The 19,082-nt window shown below is 33.6% G+C and overlaps 1 protein-coding gene across 1 annotated transcript in view; it reads right to left on the bottom strand.

Annotated features, from left to right (window-relative positions):
- LOC132715143 (uncharacterized) overlaps positions 1 to 19,082 on the bottom strand; it is a 62,959-nt gene that overhangs the window by 41,412 nt on the left and 2,465 nt on the right. The window contains exons 4-21 of the mRNA XM_060698117.1: positions 18,819 to 18,883; positions 14,045 to 14,246; positions 12,351 to 12,553; positions 11,426 to 11,551; positions 10,612 to 10,760; positions 9,500 to 9,659; positions 8,513 to 8,782; positions 7,665 to 7,853; positions 6,971 to 7,108; positions 6,312 to 6,415; positions 5,592 to 5,695; positions 4,577 to 4,719; positions 3,523 to 3,706; positions 2,339 to 2,480; positions 1,809 to 1,884; positions 1,291 to 1,481; positions 826 to 967; positions 195 to 335 (exon numbers count right to left, since the gene is read on the bottom strand). Coding sequence (XP_060554100.1) covers positions 195 to 335; positions 826 to 967; positions 1,291 to 1,481; positions 1,809 to 1,884; positions 2,339 to 2,480; positions 3,523 to 3,706; positions 4,577 to 4,719; positions 5,592 to 5,695; positions 6,312 to 6,415; positions 6,971 to 7,108; positions 7,665 to 7,853; positions 8,513 to 8,782; positions 9,500 to 9,659; positions 10,612 to 10,760; positions 11,426 to 11,551; positions 12,351 to 12,553; positions 14,045 to 14,246; positions 18,819 to 18,883 — 2,729 coding nt within the window. The remainder of the gene's footprint in view (positions 1 to 194; positions 336 to 825; positions 968 to 1,290; positions 1,482 to 1,808; positions 1,885 to 2,338; positions 2,481 to 3,522; positions 3,707 to 4,576; positions 4,720 to 5,591; positions 5,696 to 6,311; positions 6,416 to 6,970; positions 7,109 to 7,664; positions 7,854 to 8,512; positions 8,783 to 9,499; positions 9,660 to 10,611; positions 10,761 to 11,425; positions 11,552 to 12,350; positions 12,554 to 14,044; positions 14,247 to 18,818; positions 18,884 to 19,082) is intronic.

Here is a 19,082-nt window from a genome sequence, read left to right as displayed (position 1 = left end):
TAAATGTATAATAAAAAGAACAACCAAAAAACCTTGAGTACTTGAAGCAAGGGAACTGACAAGTAAAACCTTTGCCAGACTTTTTAAGAGCTCAGAAAGGGGTGTAATTCTTATTCTACAAGATTAATTTTATAGGAAGTCAATGAAAATAAATGCAACACTTGTTAAGTGGTTGGACAAGGGCAATAAATCACCTTGATGTTTGGCATATACACAGCTAGTGACACGTTGACAAGAGGTTCTATTGTAACAGAACAACTTTGTGTTGATGTTTTATGAACAAAGATTGTGACATCTTGTTGGCGGAATACAACCTCCATTTCATCAAGGTCATCCTGAAATATAACACAACACTAAATTGTTCACTCTCTTTTGACTTTCTTTTTTATATTAAAAGTTACATCAACTGAGAATATGTAATAATATCCCAAAATATGTAATTACATCCAAAGCCTACCACATAGCTTTATATAAAACAACTGACTGTCCCTAGGGGACTTTAAACTTACAGCATATGAGGGAGGAATATTGTTATACTATTTCTATGAAATGCAAACGGCACACATTCAGCTACATCTTTAAAGGGCAAGCCAAATAGATGAAAATTAATGGAATTAATCCAAAACCGGTGGGAACCTTAAGTGATTAGCTTTGCATTTGTGCAGACTGACCAAGCTCTATACTATTGCTAGTTCAAGTTTTGTTGTATTCTGATATTGAAATCCCTTGAACTTTAAATAGACTGTTCCAAATTCAAAGCAGGGCAAATCCATTACACAAATATAGCAGGTTAAGGTTTGAAAAACGTTTGATTACACGACAAACCTTTGAAAATCTAAGTTCTGCAGACACAGTGTATCCTTCTTTACATTTCCACTTCTCATCAGAGTTTTCTTTAACTATGTCTTTTCCTTTCACTTCTGCAATTGAGCCTTCTCCAGTCTTATATTCTAGTGAGTATGTACCACTGCAAAAAAGATAAAAACCATCAGTTTTCAATAAAGCACACATTTCTTGAATTGATGTCATACAAAATTGAATATCACTTAGCAAAAATACATAATATCATCATACAGACAGGGTGAGTGTTTAACAATCCACAAAAACAAAGAAAGATGGTGAAGGGTTTAATATCAATGACTTCCAGCAACAGATTAATGTGATATTGAGCAAGAAAATTAAGAAAATAAATGTAAACTTTAAACATTCATATTATACAAACCATTTCTGTTCTATAAAAGAGTAGTATAAGAAAGGTGCAATTACATATATGCTATAACTGTAACTTACATTTTCAGTTTCATGTTGATTAAAGCTCCTCGTATGAATGTAACTACAACAACAGGTGAGTAGTTTGGTGTGAGGTCTTGTTCACAGGTGTAAATCCTCTGAGATTTCTTGTCAATGACTGACTCAGAGTTCATCAATGACACTACAGTACTTCCCATCTGGAAGTTCTGATAGCATATCACTTCATTCCTCTACAATAAATGAACAAAATGGAATAAATTAGTTATTTATTTGATACACTGTATATCATTATTAGAATAACCATATCACAATGGGGTTTTTCTTCACAGGAGGTCTATACTATATAGACCTATATTATTCACAATAGTAAATAGAAAAATAGATAAGATATTCCCATTTTTTAGAGGAACAAGATAAACATTTAACATTCTGAGGAAAATGTTTACACAGCCTGTAGAGGGACATCAAATGCTTAAGTTTTAATTTGCTATGACATGTTCATATTCAATTCACAGTAGAAGATAAAATCCAGAGATAAAACAACAATTTAAGTTTACCTTTATATTTACAACACATCTCTGACATATACCACATTCTCCACACAGTTGACCCTCTCGATCACAGCTACAGTTCCTGCAGGAGATTATATAACAGATTAACTCAATACTTTATAGTGACATTATGCTCAGTTTTTCACTGCTACGTTGAGCTGAATTAGTCAAATATTTAAAAAGATTGACTATTATAAAGGATGATTAACCAATAAATGATGGTGAAGAATGTTTAGAATAAAACATAAAAACTTCCTAAACTTTAAAAAGACTGCCTCACTCTTTTTTAAATTAAACTTTACCTTTAAAATTTCAAACAATATTTATAGAAATTTCAATGGGTCACATAGACTATTGAACGACAAAGGTGAACATAATTATGATAAAATATAAAGTTATTTTGCCTTTTACCAGTGCACACATCCTTTACACTGGTGTTTCTATCAGCATAAAATTTTACCTGCATGATTTGCAAATTAATTAAGATTTTACATTCTATAAACATAATCCAAACTAGAAAATGTAATCCAATTTACTGTGAGGTTTTTCCATTTTGCAGATTTCCCTCGCAATATGGACCAGCAAATGCACAATTCTGGCAGAATAAACAGCGATTATATGCACTGAATGATGGTAGGCACCCGAGATAATGATGAGATGGTACCAGGTCAAAATGAGCTGAAAATATATCCTAAATTTGTAACATTTGGTTAACCTTATCATCTATAAATGCTTACCAATGTCATGCATTTTGTTTCTTCCCCTTTACTTAAAGATCCTGTAACACATTTTTTTCATGGTTTTATTTCATAAATATGATGCTCAAATTCAGATTTGTCAATATTGTAAGTTCCAATAAGCATTATTTATAAAGATATTACCGAATTTAACATTTCATGTAAATAAAGGGAGGTAATTAGAAATTTATTTTCTATAAATTCTAAGTCAAATTTTCCAATAAGAAATGAATGCGTATAATTTATTGATTAAATATAATGTGCACAAATATTTGCAGTACACATTTTACATATTCTTCGATGTTTGAAAATTGTTTTATTTGCATAATTATATACATATATAATTTTTGGCAAATGTGGTATACACACAGTAACAATATCAATCACAAAACATGCAGGATCTTTAACCTGTGAAATCATTTCAATTTCATTATACAAATATGTATTTTAGACAAACAGCATCTAGATCTACTACACAAAAATCATTGAAAATGTTCTAGTAATATAACAGAACAACTCACTGCAAATATTCCTCAATAATAATTTAACTACTGTAAAACTAGATATTTTTGCAATGCCAAAATATTTTGAAATTATCATTTTAGTCGATTAAATATTCGCAAATCTTTTTCAGTTTTCCATTTTCAGTTCTGTTAATTTTATATGGTAGACATTAAAAAAACCTTCAATTTGTAAAATAAGCAAAATTTAATACATTGTAAAAATACAATATATATTCAGTATCTTTTAATGTTATTATGTAAGCCACACCGGCAATGTAAAGATCATTGTCCCATTTCAAGAAGGAATTAGGTATCCCTGCTTGCATTTTTCAAGATACAAAAAGGCACCTGTTAACTTTGAGAACACAGTGGTGGGTGGGAAAGTAATTCAAGATTGCCCACCTTAACAAGGCCATAAACTGGGGCTTCTACTGGGTATTACAAGCTAACAACAAAACAATTTAGTTAATGATTACATACATTCAGGAACTAGAATATCTGATAATTTGATTTCACTTCCATCATTCCTGCACGTAACCTTTTTCTGCGTTGCTTTAAATCCCTCTAGTAGTTGTTCTTTCATCTGCCAGATCTCAGTGCCCCGAGCATTCGCAGTTCTATACCGGTTCTTCGGAAGGTGACATTTCGTACATGGAATTGTTTCCTGTCAATAAACAAAATAGCAAAGGTGACAATTGTAATATTTTATGAGTATGGCTCCACACAGAGGTTGTTAGAAAATCATGTTGGTAGGATATGTCTGAAGGAGCATGTGGAAATACAAATGAACTTATGACAGAGACAGACAGAATCAAAGAATCTATCTCTTTCAAACTATTCATTATGGTACGTTTCAAATATCGTTACTTTATCCTATATAAATCAAGCTTTAAAAGATTTTTTTTATCAAAAAAAAGAAAAAAAAAGAAAAGCAAAATGCCTCCCAATTTGGACTCCCTTATAAAGAAATAATGCTCATATACTGAACCAAAAAAGAAACTTTCGCAAAGTATGTGCCAGTTGTTCAAGGGTACCACTTAGATGTACACACTAAAATACATGTAGTAGCTTGTAAAACTCTTTTTGTTTGCAAAATCGGTCAGCTAATCCTCGTATAAAAGCCTGATATGTTTATTCAACGTAAAAATCGAGTTTCAAAAGGATTGAAAAACTGTACTAACATATCTACATTCAAACTTGGAGAAAGTTTCTTTTTTGTTTCAGTATATATCTATATCAATGGTTCTTTGATAAAACTTTTCCTATTAAAATCTTAAATTACGAATTAACCAAAATTAATCAAAAGTGGTACATATTTCTTTCACAGATCAGGAGGCAAGGTTAAATAGATTTTTCAATAGTAAGGTTAATATAATTATGCCCCACTGATACAGTTCAGGTCATATAAAAACAGGTGACATAAAGCATTTTCATTTTACAATTTTTTAAAACTCAATACAATACACAGTCAAATAAATGTACAAACAGAATAATTTTATTGTAAACCATGATAAATGACACAATTTGACCATACCAGTGCATAAACATTATGATTGAGCACAGCTGCTTTAACAACATCTCTGTAGATCTTAAACACACCAAGATGAGAGTCTGTCATCTGGTCCTCATCACTTCCAATACTGACCATTCTAGCTCCCAGAAACAACATTGGGCAGTCTACAAAACATTTCATGCTGATCATATTGTATACATATATTACTGATGTATGATATAAAGGTTTATTATGCCCATCTCTTACTTGCTGATATGAAAATGATAAGCCATTGTTGCCAGTATATGGCCGGGCCAGCCCTCTACATTCATGCAGACTGTACAGGTTCTATACAGTCAGTAGTTTTGCCTCAATTTTGTTATTTTTACTCCCTTAAACTTTAAATGGTGTATTTCAAATTCAAAGCAGGGCAAATTCATTACAAAACTACAGCAGGATAGGGATAAAATCATTGGAAGGTAGCAGTGATAATATCTTGCCTATGTCACCAGTATAGTCAACTAACATGATTTTCTGTGCAATGTGATCAGATTTTTTTTCTATTAATTGCTCATCCTTGCTTTTATATAAATACATATACATTGGTTTTATGTGAAGCTTTCACAATGGTATGGCATAGATGGTAAGAAAAAGACCCACACTTTCTGCAAAAAAAAATTTTCTGTTCAAATAGCAATATTTATAATTGGACTCGCCTGACTGCAAGCTGTGTTGTTCCAAGTTTTTAAAGTGTCAGTCATCAAAGCAGAACTGTAAAGAATGAAGAAGGTGACAGCTCTACGCCGAACATCAAGTTCAAGAAATCCCAGAGTTCAAGTGACCCGAGTTTGAGCCATTAAGTTTAACAAATAACATACTGATGTATTTTACATAATAAAATAGCAAAATAGCCCAGTAGTGCGAAATCTACAAACAAGACAACACATACTATATTATCGCCACACTTATACTGTAATAAAAATCAACCAGTACATAATTCATTTACAAACAAACAAACCATTTTGTAGAGATCACTAACAGGAATCAATATTCTTACTTTCTGCGTTATTCAGCATTTCTATTAAAACAGTAACTGGTCCCTTTCGGATGACAACTCCTTTATTCCATAAAAGACGAACTCCACCTAAGTCAAGGCACTGCCTGGAAAGCAATAATTTCAGATAAGCACGAATTTAAAGAAAACAACATAATAAAATCAGTATTTCTTTACCTTTATTATACCATTTATAAATGCTGTTCTTATTCTACATATCTAGTAATAAAAGTACTAATAATATGGTTATATCTAATACACACAGGTGTTTGATGCTTAGATTGGTCACTATCCCCAACCAACACTATAACACCCAACCTTTCTCAAACAATCTTAACTGCACTGAAGTATTATATTTTTGATTGTGATAACATTTCAAAAATTAAAAAAATGATACAAATATATATGTATATTTAGTAAACTAAAAGTATGCAACTTGCTGCTCATTCTTCATAACACCAAGTAACTTGTGCAGCTGATTGCTACCACTGGAGTATTTCCAATGGTCATGTGAAAATCTCCAACCATTGAAATTACTCTGAAATTACTCAATACAAAATTAAGAGGAGCAATCTGCTGCACCAGTTAATTTCATTATCATTGAGAATTTGATATTTTGAAAAAAAGGTTTACATCAGGTATAAAACCATAGTGAAATTCATTAAACTTAGATGAGTTACAAATAAACAATTAACATAAACAATTAACTTATAAACAACAAACCTCAAAACTGAAGGAAAGTATTGGTCAGGTACACCTGGCATGAATGTATAATATCTCTCAAACTGAAACTCATCTGATGGGAGACTGTCCGGCCATAAAACCTCCTACAATAAATCAACCATCTCAATTAAAATTGAAATTTTCCTTTTTTTTCAATAAGTAGTAGATTAAACTTCATATCAATTAATCAAAACATCTTGAGCTTGGCCAAAGTAGATGAAAATACAACCTGCAAATTTCTTAATAATTATTTGCATCAGATGTCTCCAATAAAAAATAAGTAGAAAATAGTTTAGATAATTCAGGCTAATATTTCACAGACCATGGTGACTTTCCTTTTTGGTTGGGTTTTATGATGCACCAACACAGTATTGGTATGCAACTTTCAAAACTTTACTGGTGGAGGAAGACCTTAGGTGCCGTCCCTACATTCTTTCCGGCATGAAAGGGCATCTGAGAAGAACCACTGATGTTCCCTTAGCTAGCTGGTGAGCTTCCTCACATGAAAAATCCAAAGTCCCTATCAGGATTCAAACCCACAGTGGTAAGGAGCATGTGGTTAACCACTCAGCCACAGACAGTGTGTTAATTGGTAGTATCTTCTGTAACTCACACCAAGCTACAAATATGTAACAAAGTTAAACTATTAAAAAACATACCACATCTACATCTGGATAATAAGGCAAGTCCTTCACTAACACATAGGCATATGTATCTGATAACTCTGTAGTCCACACATCTCGTGGTATACATAACATTATACCCATATCCTGAAGTAACTCTATCATAGCTCCGCCCTGAAATACATTCATGGAATTTAGTTACATATCTCCTTAAATTTATTTTAGCACTCACATTGGTTACACTTCCATAACAATGTCACCATAGTCAATTTTATGAGTATAATGCAGAGATTATCTATTTTCAGACTTTTTTATCGAATTTTTACTTAAATTGTGTGTCATACTGAAACTCATTAAACTCAAAACAAAGCATTTACACAAAATCTCCATTTTAAATCTTAAAATTAAAGAATATGATTCAATTTAAGAATGTCATATAATTTTGTTGTAGCTAAAGTGACTATTCTCTACTTCAGGTTTGAAGTCTGGCACCATTTAAATGCTAACAGAAACCAATTGTTTTGAGTTATCCGCCCTTTTGTAAAAAAAAAAAAAAATTGCACATCTCCGAGAAATGTAATTCAGGTATGCCTGAAAATGTAGGACTCATAACTAGATAACAAATTCTCTTGAGATAAAAAATATCTATGTTAATTAATGTACTATTGTACATTTTGTAAAATATCTTTCAAGATATGTAATGTATATCATAAACAAAACTACTTCTCACCATCTCAGGGTTTAGGCATAATGTAGTAACATCTTCTTTTGTCCAGCACGGAAAGTTTGAGCCAAGAAATCTCCAACTTGCTTGGTGTGGGGCTTTACCATTCAGCAATTTGATATACAACTCTTCTAAGAACGAGAAATCTGATAGTGCATACCCCTCTCCTAAATCTGGGAAGGACACATATTTACCCTAGAAAACAAGTTGACACAATTTTAAATACAGTCATGAATTTGCTCTATCAATTTTCAGTTTCCTTATCTGTGAACAGTATAACACAAATAATTATACATGTATAATATTCAATTTATAAAGATTCATTTGTCAAAATTTAAACATTAGACAAAACTCACAGATATATAGATCACTTCAACTTTGTGACAATTACCTTTACCAGCTGTAGTAATGGTTGGCGGCCATAAATAGTTTGTAGCCATTCAGACAAGATTCATGCATGCTGACATCAAAAACCTTTTAAATGACATCAGATAGTTAAATTCTTTTTTGGCTTGGGTTTTACATTGCACCAACATAGTATAGGTCATGTGGTGAATTTTTCAGCTTTACTCGAGAAGGAAGACCTGAGATGTTCTTCTAAGCAGTATGTCAGGCACGAACGGGCACCTGAGCAGAACCACCAACATTCAATGCTACCTGGATAGCTTCCTCACATGAAACAATCCAAGTCCCTGTAGGGATTCAAACCCACATCAGTGAGGGGAAAGCCAATGACTTTAAACAAGCGGCCATGGATGTCCCCGACAGTTCAAATTTAAAACAAAAAGAGGTATACTATGTAAGTTCAGTAGGGTAGGATTAATTGCAGCATGTTATAAAAAGTCTGTTATTACCATACGATCAAGAAGTTCCAGCATTTTCCTGATGAAAGGAGTGATATTTGGATGACTTGTAAACTCAGAGAATCCACTACTGGCCCCAGATTTTGATTCAGCAATCTCTGCTACATTTGTAATAGGTATCTTATCTTTTTCCAAGGCAATCAGGGCATATTTCAAGTCCAGTTGGAATGGCATAAAATACCAGGGGAAATGAAACTTGAGAGATGAAGTGGCTGATTCTATCAGCTTCTCCAGTACTTTCTTGTTGTCCTCATTAATATTCTGATGTGTAAAAATGAAAGAATTATTAGAATATATTTTTAGAGAATTATAACAAAGTCACTTTTAAAATTCATTGCTGAAGGAAGTTCCCATATGCCCCACCATGTTTTGAACAAATGCAGACACTGAAGTAAAACCACTGACCTACAGTAAGCTAGTCTTATTGCACCATTTTTCTTTGAAACAGACAAGCTAAATTTTGCAACATAACAGAAGAGTTAAAGATCAACTCTTACAATCTAGTCCTTGAAATTATAGTTTCCCAAAAATAGAATGTCATATCTCAACTATCACCATGGGTTACAAGCTATCCTTGAGATGACAATATTATTGTCACACATGCTGTCATATTGATATTTATATAATTTCATGCACCATCCGAAAACCTGATGTTATAGGAAACCAAGCAAAAGTGGGTTTTTCCCAGCTTCATAAAATCCGTAGGTATAAACAAACATTTACAGTAATAGCTTCAATGTGCACTGCCCATTACAATACAATGTATATTAGTCAACCTGTTGCGCTTATTTCCGAAGCTGTAACTGCAAAAGTTTGTTTGTATCCACAGATTAGCTGGGAAAAATCCACATATTCTTAATTCCAGAGGTAGTCTATTCCACTTTGTTTGACAATACGCTCACCAATATGGTAATTTTTCCTGTGGCAAGCATTAACAAACCTAAACACATACAGTATTAACAAACTTTTGCTACCTACCATCATGGCTGGTAAAATTTGATGTGGTGGATTCTTCATGTCTGGATGTAGCATATCCCTGTCTGGTTTTACCATGTTTTTCATGAAATGTTTAAGCTGTTGGCCATTTCTAAACATCTGTTGTGAGTAGTAGAACATTCGTCCAAAGAATACTTTAGTCCTAACAAGATAGTGAAAAGTTGTATTACATTAATTCATTGCTGTTTAAGTCATATCAAAAGTATGATATTCTGTACTCATTGATCTGTTCCTGTATCTTATAAAAGCAAACATTTCACATTATTTTATGAAATATTTTTTTATCTTTGATTTGTAAGTTAACTGCTTATTTTGATATTTGACTTCATCAAGCAAGCGCAGCTTCTATTTTACCAATCATAAATATAGATTCACATTTTCAGTGTGTCCATTCCACTAGATTTTATAATGTTGTTTGTTTGGCAACACGGTAACCAGAAATAGTAAATAAACTGCTTGCCTGAATGGTTAAAATCTTTAAATTCACACAAGTTCTTTATTTCTTCATCAAATATGACCAAATAATGAGGAGGCTAAGGGAAAAGTTGTATATCATAAATGTATGGTCATGAGTATTTTGTTAGATTGACAGTTTTGGCTCAAAAACAGAAAACCTACTTTTTTTTACCATAATATTACGTACAGGCATTTGCGAAAAACTATATTTTTCCTGTTTTCGGACCAAAACTGTTGATCGATCAAAACACAAAAAACAACAACACTAACCATTTGGTTGGTCTTGTTTTAAGAAGTTATTACCTTAAAACTATTTAGTTCATGTGACTAAACCTTGCTGAAAACCAAAAGTGATTAGCCTTTGTCACCAGTATAGAGCTAGGCCAGCCTGTACATCTGTACAGTCTGACCAGGCTCTATAATGTTGGCTAACCATCTTTAAATTTTCATCCTCATATCCCAAAACATCAATTCTGACACTATAGGAAAATTTTCTATATAAACAAAGAAGGCCGGAAGCTTGTGTTATTCTACTATCTATTTGCTAAATAATGGACAGTTAAAAAAAATGGACATTGGACAAGTTCATTTATATAATTCATCAATTTAAGGATTAAAGTAGTAAACATATCTCTTACTCTGTAGAAAATTTGAGCTCTTTGTCTAGGTCATTCATACGTTTGTGAATGGCGTTGGAGACGAGATTATAGTATCTGCCAGCTACTTCGTTCACATTAGGTCCTGTGTCTGACGTTAGTCCTAGCAACACAAACACACAGTCTGGACACTGTAGAGGAAAAATCATCTTAATTTATAATGAGTTTGAGGTCACATTATGTAAGAATTACTTGGATATTTTAAAAGTAATTCATATTTTACAAATTTAGTGTAATAGCATGCAAATAAAAGAATAACAGGAGACTTAATTTTCTCCCCTTTTTTCTTTATTCATGTAGCATAACTTATAATGTACTTCAATTTTACTTTTTAAAAAACAAAACAAGACCTGCCAATATGGACAACACACTCCACTTTTCTCAGGTCGGAACAGTTCAATAAAATCAACATCGAAAACGAGTAGTTTTCTAAATTATTACGTTATGGGTCTTAAAAAGTGACCACCTAATGGGAAAAGATAGTGGTTAAAGAGTTATTTCTTGCTATCAACCCAAAAACCCTCAACAGTGATCTTCACAGTATGGTGTCCAAATTCAAAGTAAGGTCTCTACATTTACCTTGCTTTATACCATATTTGATCATATTATCTCATTCCTAACTCTTGTTATCATCAAAAAACCACAAAACTGCTGGACCAAAAAGCTCAATCCTGTATACCTCCTATAAACTTAGTTGTGGACGGTATAACAAAAATATTTGAATCATAATAGCTTTTTAAGTAACTTTTATACAAATGTATTTGTAGCGGACAATTAATATTATAATAATTGTTACCTTTGTAAAGATTCTGATGATATTGTTACTGATTTCATCAGGATAGTCTGGGTCGGGGCCATCCTCGGCCAGTAGATATGGTATGATTACAATACTTCCTTTAGTCACAAACATGTCCACAAACCCCTGTAATATACTCATTATTTAATAACAAAATGGGTCAAAGACAGAAAAGGCCGGGTTGCATTTGTATACCAAATATCATGATGCTGTGATGCTACAAAAAAAATTTACCACTGACCATGAATGTCGAAAATTTAACTAAGTCGGTAAACAGGAAGTGGATAAGCAACAGACCTGAAATTAAATCGCACGGTATGGGACCATGTGCCAATGCTGTATGCCAAATATCAAGAGGCTGTGATAATTAGTTGTTGAGAAAACTGTTACGAAAAGTTTTTCCCTGCCCGCCCACCACCCACCAGACATTCACCATACTGTAACCCGGGTTTGCACCAGTGGCCAACCTGGCCAAAAATAAATACCAATCATAATTATGTAGCTGACAGTTTTAGTGAAGAATTACTGAAATGAGGATAACCATCTTATTTTAGTCAACCTATCACTGAGCTAATGTCATATATACTTTAATGATATCATAAATACTTATGTTTTTGATAATTCATAATACTGCACTTTTGTAATGCAGCTTTTTATTGGATAATCATAACATTTATATAGTTTTATACACACGGCTGCTGACAATTTATGCAGAAATCTCTTTTTTTCTCTAAATAAGCTAGTTTGCTGTAATATAGATTTGTTACAAATATTCCTGAAAGGTTATATAATCATATATATATACATTTTTTTACAAACAACCATTTATTTAGGGCCATACATTCCGTTAAAAACCTTTTTAACTAATGTTAAATGTATAAGAAAGTTTTAGTGAATAAGAAAAAACATTTCAGTTATAACTTACCGAGTCCACTGGAACCTCAAACATATTGACCACAGTGGATTTGCCAATACTGACATTACTTTTAATCTGTAACTTTTTGCTGGATTTTATATCTTTCTCGCCAGTAAAAAGTGCTAGAGGGCTCCATGGTACAGTGTCATCTGTTACTATGACAACCTTATAGCAACTCCATTCCTCTACCTGTCTATCCATCTTCTCAGCCACTAAATCAACAAAACAATAATCTCAATAAATTCATGTTAACATCTTTATGCTGAACCCCTTAGCTGCACTTTTTGAACCGACTTTTTTTATCACAAGAGCGATCAGTGATCACAAGTGTCGCCTCATGATGGCCAATTTCATGTTGGGACAAGTTTTGTGACAGACGGAGAAGTGATCTGAGTAGTGGCGACATAAATTCCTGTAAAGTTAGGATGAAATTGCCCCAGTAGTTTATGAGGAGTAGTGGGGACAAGTTTTTTGACAGACGGACAGACAGACAGACAAACAGTGCACAACTAGACTTGGTACTAATCATTCCTGTAAAGTTTGGATGAAATTGCACAAGTAGTTTATGAGGAGTAGTCTGGACAAGCTTTTGTGTATCTGGCAAGACACAGAAAAAAACACCTTTTATCAAAGGGCAATAACTCAACCAAAAATCATTCAACCGGAAAACCCGTGCAATATGCACAAGGACTTGAGCTACAGATCAATCCTGTAAAGTTTCATTGAAATTGCATTAGTGGTATAAGAGAAGTAGTCCGGGCAAACTTTAAAAATAAAATTATTAAAGGGCCATAACACTTATAAAAATCATTGAACCAGAAAATGCTGACAATATGCACAACTAGACTTGGTACTAATCATTCCTGTAAAGTTTGGATGAAATTGCACAAGTAGTTTATGAGGAGTAGTCTGGACAAGCTTTTGTGTATCTCGCAACACACAGAAAAAAACACCTTTTCATCAAAGGGCCATAACTTGGCCAAAAATCATTCAACCGGAAAACCTGTGCAATATGCGCAAGGACTTGAGCTACAGATCAATCCTGTAAAGTTTCATTGAAATTGCATTAGTGGTATAAGAGAAGTAGTCCGGACAAACTTTAAAAATAAAAATTATTAAAGGGCCATAACTCTTACAAAAATCATTAAACCGGAAAATGCCGACAATATGCACAACTAGACTTGGTACTGATCATTCCTGTAAAGTTTGGATGAAATTGCACCAGTAGTTTATGAGGAGTAGTCCGGACAAGTTTTGTGACGGACGGACGGACAGACAGACGGACAGACAGACGGACAGACAGACGGACAGACAGACGACGGAGAAGTGATCCCTATACATGTATGTCGCCACTACTCCGTAGAGGCGACACAAAAATGACTGTAAAATACAAATGAATAAGTCAGGAGGTGGGGACTGCGACAGGGTATGAGTGTAAACAAAATCTGTCTGTAAGACAGTTTGCTTGATAATTGTCAGCGCTTGACAGTAAGCAAAGGGGCATAACTCTGTAGTAATGTAACTCTGACTTTCTGCTGACTGATCATCATCTTCACTGGTTTATGCTCTTCAGTCAGAACATATTTTTGAAATTTTCCTTAAAAATAATGAATGGTCCTAACTATTAGTTAAAGATTGACAGGCCAATTTAAGTTATTTAGCATGGTAGAGGTTTTAATGAACTCATTCATGTTTCAACTTACTTGTCTTACTTTTAGCCTGGTATAACGTCTCTGTTGGGGAGACCAATGGGCAGCCATTAATCTTAATACTGCCCTGGTACCCATGTGGTATCAATCCAACACTGGTTCCCGATAAATTCACCTGAACCAAGGTTTTCTGCCACTTTGAGATAATATTCAGTAATGATTCTTCTGTCAATTTTTTCAATCCACAAAGTTCAACCTATATCACCAATTATAAACAAACATCTGTTACAATAAATATACATATAAAGTTCCAGTTAAACCTGCATTCAATCCCTAAAAAAACAGTAAGCTTCTTGAAATGAATATTTCTGTATGTTGCTTGGTACTGGAAATTCTAATTTAAAATAACGAAATTAAATTCTGAAGACCTTCCTTAAATGAAACACTGGTAAACAAGGGGTTGAGGTAATTAAGCACTCATCAGAGGACAGAATGATATCAGTTTAAAATGCTGCAAGTAAATGTGAACTGTAAACTTTCAGAGTTTTGAACCACTGAACTTCTTTGACAGAGATAATTCCTGTGAAGTTTAGTTGAGATACAGTCATTGATTTATTAGCAATGTTGTTCAAAAATACTGATAACTAAAAATGATGCACCTTGAAAAAGAGTTCCATCACACCAATTCACTCTTAGACAGGACTGATTTTGAGAATTTGGCTCCCTATAAGATGCTAGAGGCATTTTGTAGTACAAAGTGGTATCTTGGTGTATTTTACCTATTTAAGGTATGCTGAATCCGATAAGGGTGGATACCAAATTGAAAAACTTGATATTGACCATTGAAATGGCCATTTAAAATGACCACTAAAATGGCCGCCAAATTTCTTTATTATAAATGGATCAAAGAAAGGAAAAGCCTGAAATTTGTCACAAAGCATGTTTAGGTAAAAACAAATTAGACACCAAAACAGAATTAAAAGCACAAAAATATCCAATATGGCCGAAAAAACCAAGATGGCAGACATTTTTCTATAGGCTAATATAATAGTAATATAGAAATTACATTAAAGATAGTACTGAAAATTTTAAGGCATTTAAACATATTTAGGGTTTACGCAGCGAACACTACACTCTTTCCTGCCCTATATGCTAGATTTTATCTGGCACTCTATGCAAGCATATAGAGTGGCTACTCGGATGCCTTCAGCGTTAAGATGTGTGAGGGGGTTAAAACGTGTGCATGCAAAATATACATTAATTAAGGCATTTTTCTCTGAGTACTCTTGGGTTTTGGTGTTCGTTTTTCTGTTATCGGTCGTCGTCTTCGTTCTTCTGTTATCGGTTCTCGTCGCATTTCTCTGCTGTCAGATATTCTGTTATTGGTCGTGACTTTCGTTCTTCTGTAATCGGTCCTGGTCTCAGTTCTTTTGTTGTTAGATGTTCTGTTATCGATTCTCGTCTCTGTTTTTCTGCTATCGGTCGTCGTCTTCGTTCTTCTGTTAACGATTCTCGTCTTCATTCTTCTTCTTTCTTATGTTATCCGTTCTTGTCTCTATTCTTCTGTAATCAGAGTGCTGGTCTCCGTTTTCTTGTTGTCAATTTTTCTGTCATATGATCCCGTTTCTGTTATTGATCTCTGTCTCCATTCTTCTATCATCAGTCCCCGTATATGTTATTCTGTTATCGTTCCTGGTCTCTATTTTTCTGTTATCAATCCTCGTCTACGTTGTCCTGTTGTCAGTTCTTCTGTTATCGGTCCCTGTCCTGTTCTGTTATCGGTTCTCGTCTTCGTTCTTTTGTCATCGGTTCTTGTCTCTTTTCTTCTGTAATCAGTCCTGGTCTCCGTTTTCTTGTTGTCAATTCTTAGTAATCGGTTCCCGTCTCTGTTATCGATCACCGTCTCCATTCTTCTGTCATCAGTCATCGTCTATGTTCTTCTGTTATCGGTTCCTGTTTCTGTTTTTCTGTTATCGGTCGACGTCTCTGTTTGCTTGTTGTCAGTTCTTCTGTTATCGGTCCCTGTCCTGTTCTTCTGTTAGCGGTCCTCCTCTATGTTGGCTTCTTGTCAGTTCTTCTATTATCGGTCCCTGTCTCTGTTCGCTTGTTGCTAGTTTTTCTGTTATCAGTGGATGTCTATGTTCGCTTGTTGCCAGTTCTTCTGTTATCGGTCCCTGTCTCTGTTCTTATGTTGTCGGTCTTCGTCTTTGTTTGCTTGTTGTCAGTTCTTGTCTCCGTTTTTCCTTCTGTTATCGGTCGTCGTCTTCAGTCTTGTACTTTCGGTACTTGTTTCCTGTTCCGTTAAGGTCTTCTCTTGTTTCTATCGTTGCCGTCATTCTGTGTCTATGTCCTGGTTATGTCAATCTCGTAGTCATTTATTCGTTCAGTGGAGTAGCGGGGGATCGAACTCACGACCCCTTGATTTGTAGGCAGACAGTGTTACCACTGCACCATAGCGCCCGCTCTGAATAATAACCATTTTTGAAAATCCTTTATACATTAAATACTATTTCAATGGCTAACAAAGGGTGTATTACAATTATATTTTAACACCTCTACTATGTAGCCTACCCACGTGACTTTTATATGGTCAAAGAAAATATTACTCGATTTACAACAAATAATATTTTTATAGATAACTTTGCTGTTACTTTAAGATATTCTATTTTTTTTTTTTTTTTTTTTTTTTGGGTGGGGGTGGGTGGGTAGGAGGGGGTGCAGTATATATTTTAAAACACTTTTTGTCTCGGTTTGTGTTGTGTTTATGGCATTGAAATGACATTTTTTGACATTTCAAAATAATTTTTAAATATTCATTTTAAAACATAAATACCATAATAAGTGCAAAATATATGAAAACACAATGAACAACTTAAAAAAATATCATAGCTACATAATATTATTATATTATAATGTTGAAAATTACGGAAAACCTGAATTGTGATATTTTCCACACTTTTTTTTTTCTCCCGGAATTGAATTAGTTTTTACGAGATAATAATATTATTTCGTTTTAACGAAATATAAAACCTTAATTATGAAATATTGATTCGTTATTAAAAACACTCAAGATATTACTTGTATTATAGCATAAAATCGGCTATTTTCCCCTCTTTTGCCCATGTTATAACGGGGCCAAAACCATGCGTTAACATAGTCACGCGCTCTTGTTATAGCCTGGTTTTACCTATGCGCAAAACATACAGGGCCAAGTAAACAAACAAAAAAAATGACGATTTGGCCTGTTTGCCAAAGTGTTTTATTATATGATCTAAATATAGCTGCAATCTCATTGGTCCAATCAGTAGTCAACAGAACTTTTTATAAAATCATATTTACTGGGTGTAGTATCATATTCACTGGCTGAATTGGATTTTCCCAGTCTAAAAATAGATTGAGACTCATATTCAATGATCATACACCGTAGACTGTTAATTACGCATGTTATTTAAAAAATAATTGTTGCTTTTTTTTCTTTATGGCATATTTCTCGATTAAAATATCAATACTTTACTATCATACTTAAGGGTTACACCCCAATAATGAGTATAAACTTGAATTATTTTTTGTATGCGCAGCGTTCGCATAGTCGTTGCACGCCTAACACGTGCGTCTTTCTTCCCGCGCTTCAACGAGGCAAAATTTGTACATGTATAATTATAAGGTTGCACTTTTGTAATTTTTTTTTAATTTCTTAGCCTATTCATATTATAAAACAATTATTGACTAGTGAACCATTGAATATGATGTAATATTCACCGGCAGAAAGTCATATTGACCTCGGCTATCGCCTCGGTCAATATGTCATCTGCCGGTGAATATCACATCATATTCAATGGCTCACAAGTCAATAATTGGATAATATTAAAATTATTGATTTCGAGGGCCTCAATCGCATAACGGCGAGCAGCATTCAAGTAACTATGCCGGAAAAACGGCATAAAGACATCGCCGCTTATCTTGGTTGTCGCCCTTCCTTAGAAACGGACAATTGTCAATGTAAACAAATAAATTATGTCATTCAGTTTAACCCTAATTAACTTACAAAACAAGATAACACAAAATGCATATAAGAAAATGTTGTTGTATTGATGTTAATATTGATAAATGATCTTTATATTTCTTTGAGAGAATAATGTTTAGTGCCTGATATTCTTTTATAAACTTGTGTGCTTGAAAAAAACAAAACGATTCTGATGTCACTGATCTTTTTTCTACCGTCAATCTGAAATCATTCTAAGAATTTCTGAGGGTCATGTTTTGCCTTGTGCAGAGTAATTTAATGTTGTTTCTGTCTTGAGTTAATAAATTTCCAATGATAAGCTTTGTTAAATCAATTTAAATTCGATTTTTCGAACGGTTCTGAGCATTTGTATTTCCCAAGTAGTTGGCCCCGGAAAAATAAAACGCATACGTAAAACATGTAGAATTGGATAAATACCGTGCAAGCACACTGATTTAATGTATGTGTTTTGTATTTAATAAACATTATGAATCTTTTTTTAAAATGTTATGCTATAATAGCGTCAACGCACGTTTATTTTGTGTTATAAAGTTTGCAGAGTCCCTCGGAACTGTTGGAGCCCTCGCCCTACCGGGTTCGGTTTTTTGCACCAACCGTTCCTCAGGACTCTGCAGACGTTATAACACGAAAAAACGTGCGTTAACCCTATACTATAAAATGCCTCTAGCATTCATATTTTCTTAAAATCAGTCCTGTCTATCTCAGCATGTTGTGCTTAGTTGAGCTAAAAATAATCTGGGATCTTAGTAATAAATGAAATAAATTTAAATTACTAAATCAATGGTATAAAAGTTGTTTTCTCACATATTCTGCCTGAGGAAATGCCTCAACCATCCATCTTATACCAGCATTTGTCAATAGGTAGCAACCTGATGAATGCAAACATAAAAGATAATATAACAAAATTGCGAGCAAAAACTATAACAGAGTATATATAACCAAGATAAATAGGAAACCTCACTGATTCTTTATATAGTCAAACATAAAATCTTTTTATTCACTGTTTACTCAATATCTTTGTAGAAATAAAATAACAGCTTTATCATTTATAGGACTAAAGGGTCTAGT

Source organism: Ruditapes philippinarum, unplaced genomic scaffold (assembly GCF_026571515.1).
Source record: "Ruditapes philippinarum isolate M1 unplaced genomic scaffold, ASM2657151v2 ctg6724_1_1_1_1, whole genome shotgun sequence".
NCBI classification, from domain to species: domain Eukaryota; kingdom Metazoa; phylum Mollusca; class Bivalvia; order Venerida; family Veneridae; genus Ruditapes; species Ruditapes philippinarum.
This window is presented reverse-complemented; position numbering and strand designations above follow the sequence as displayed.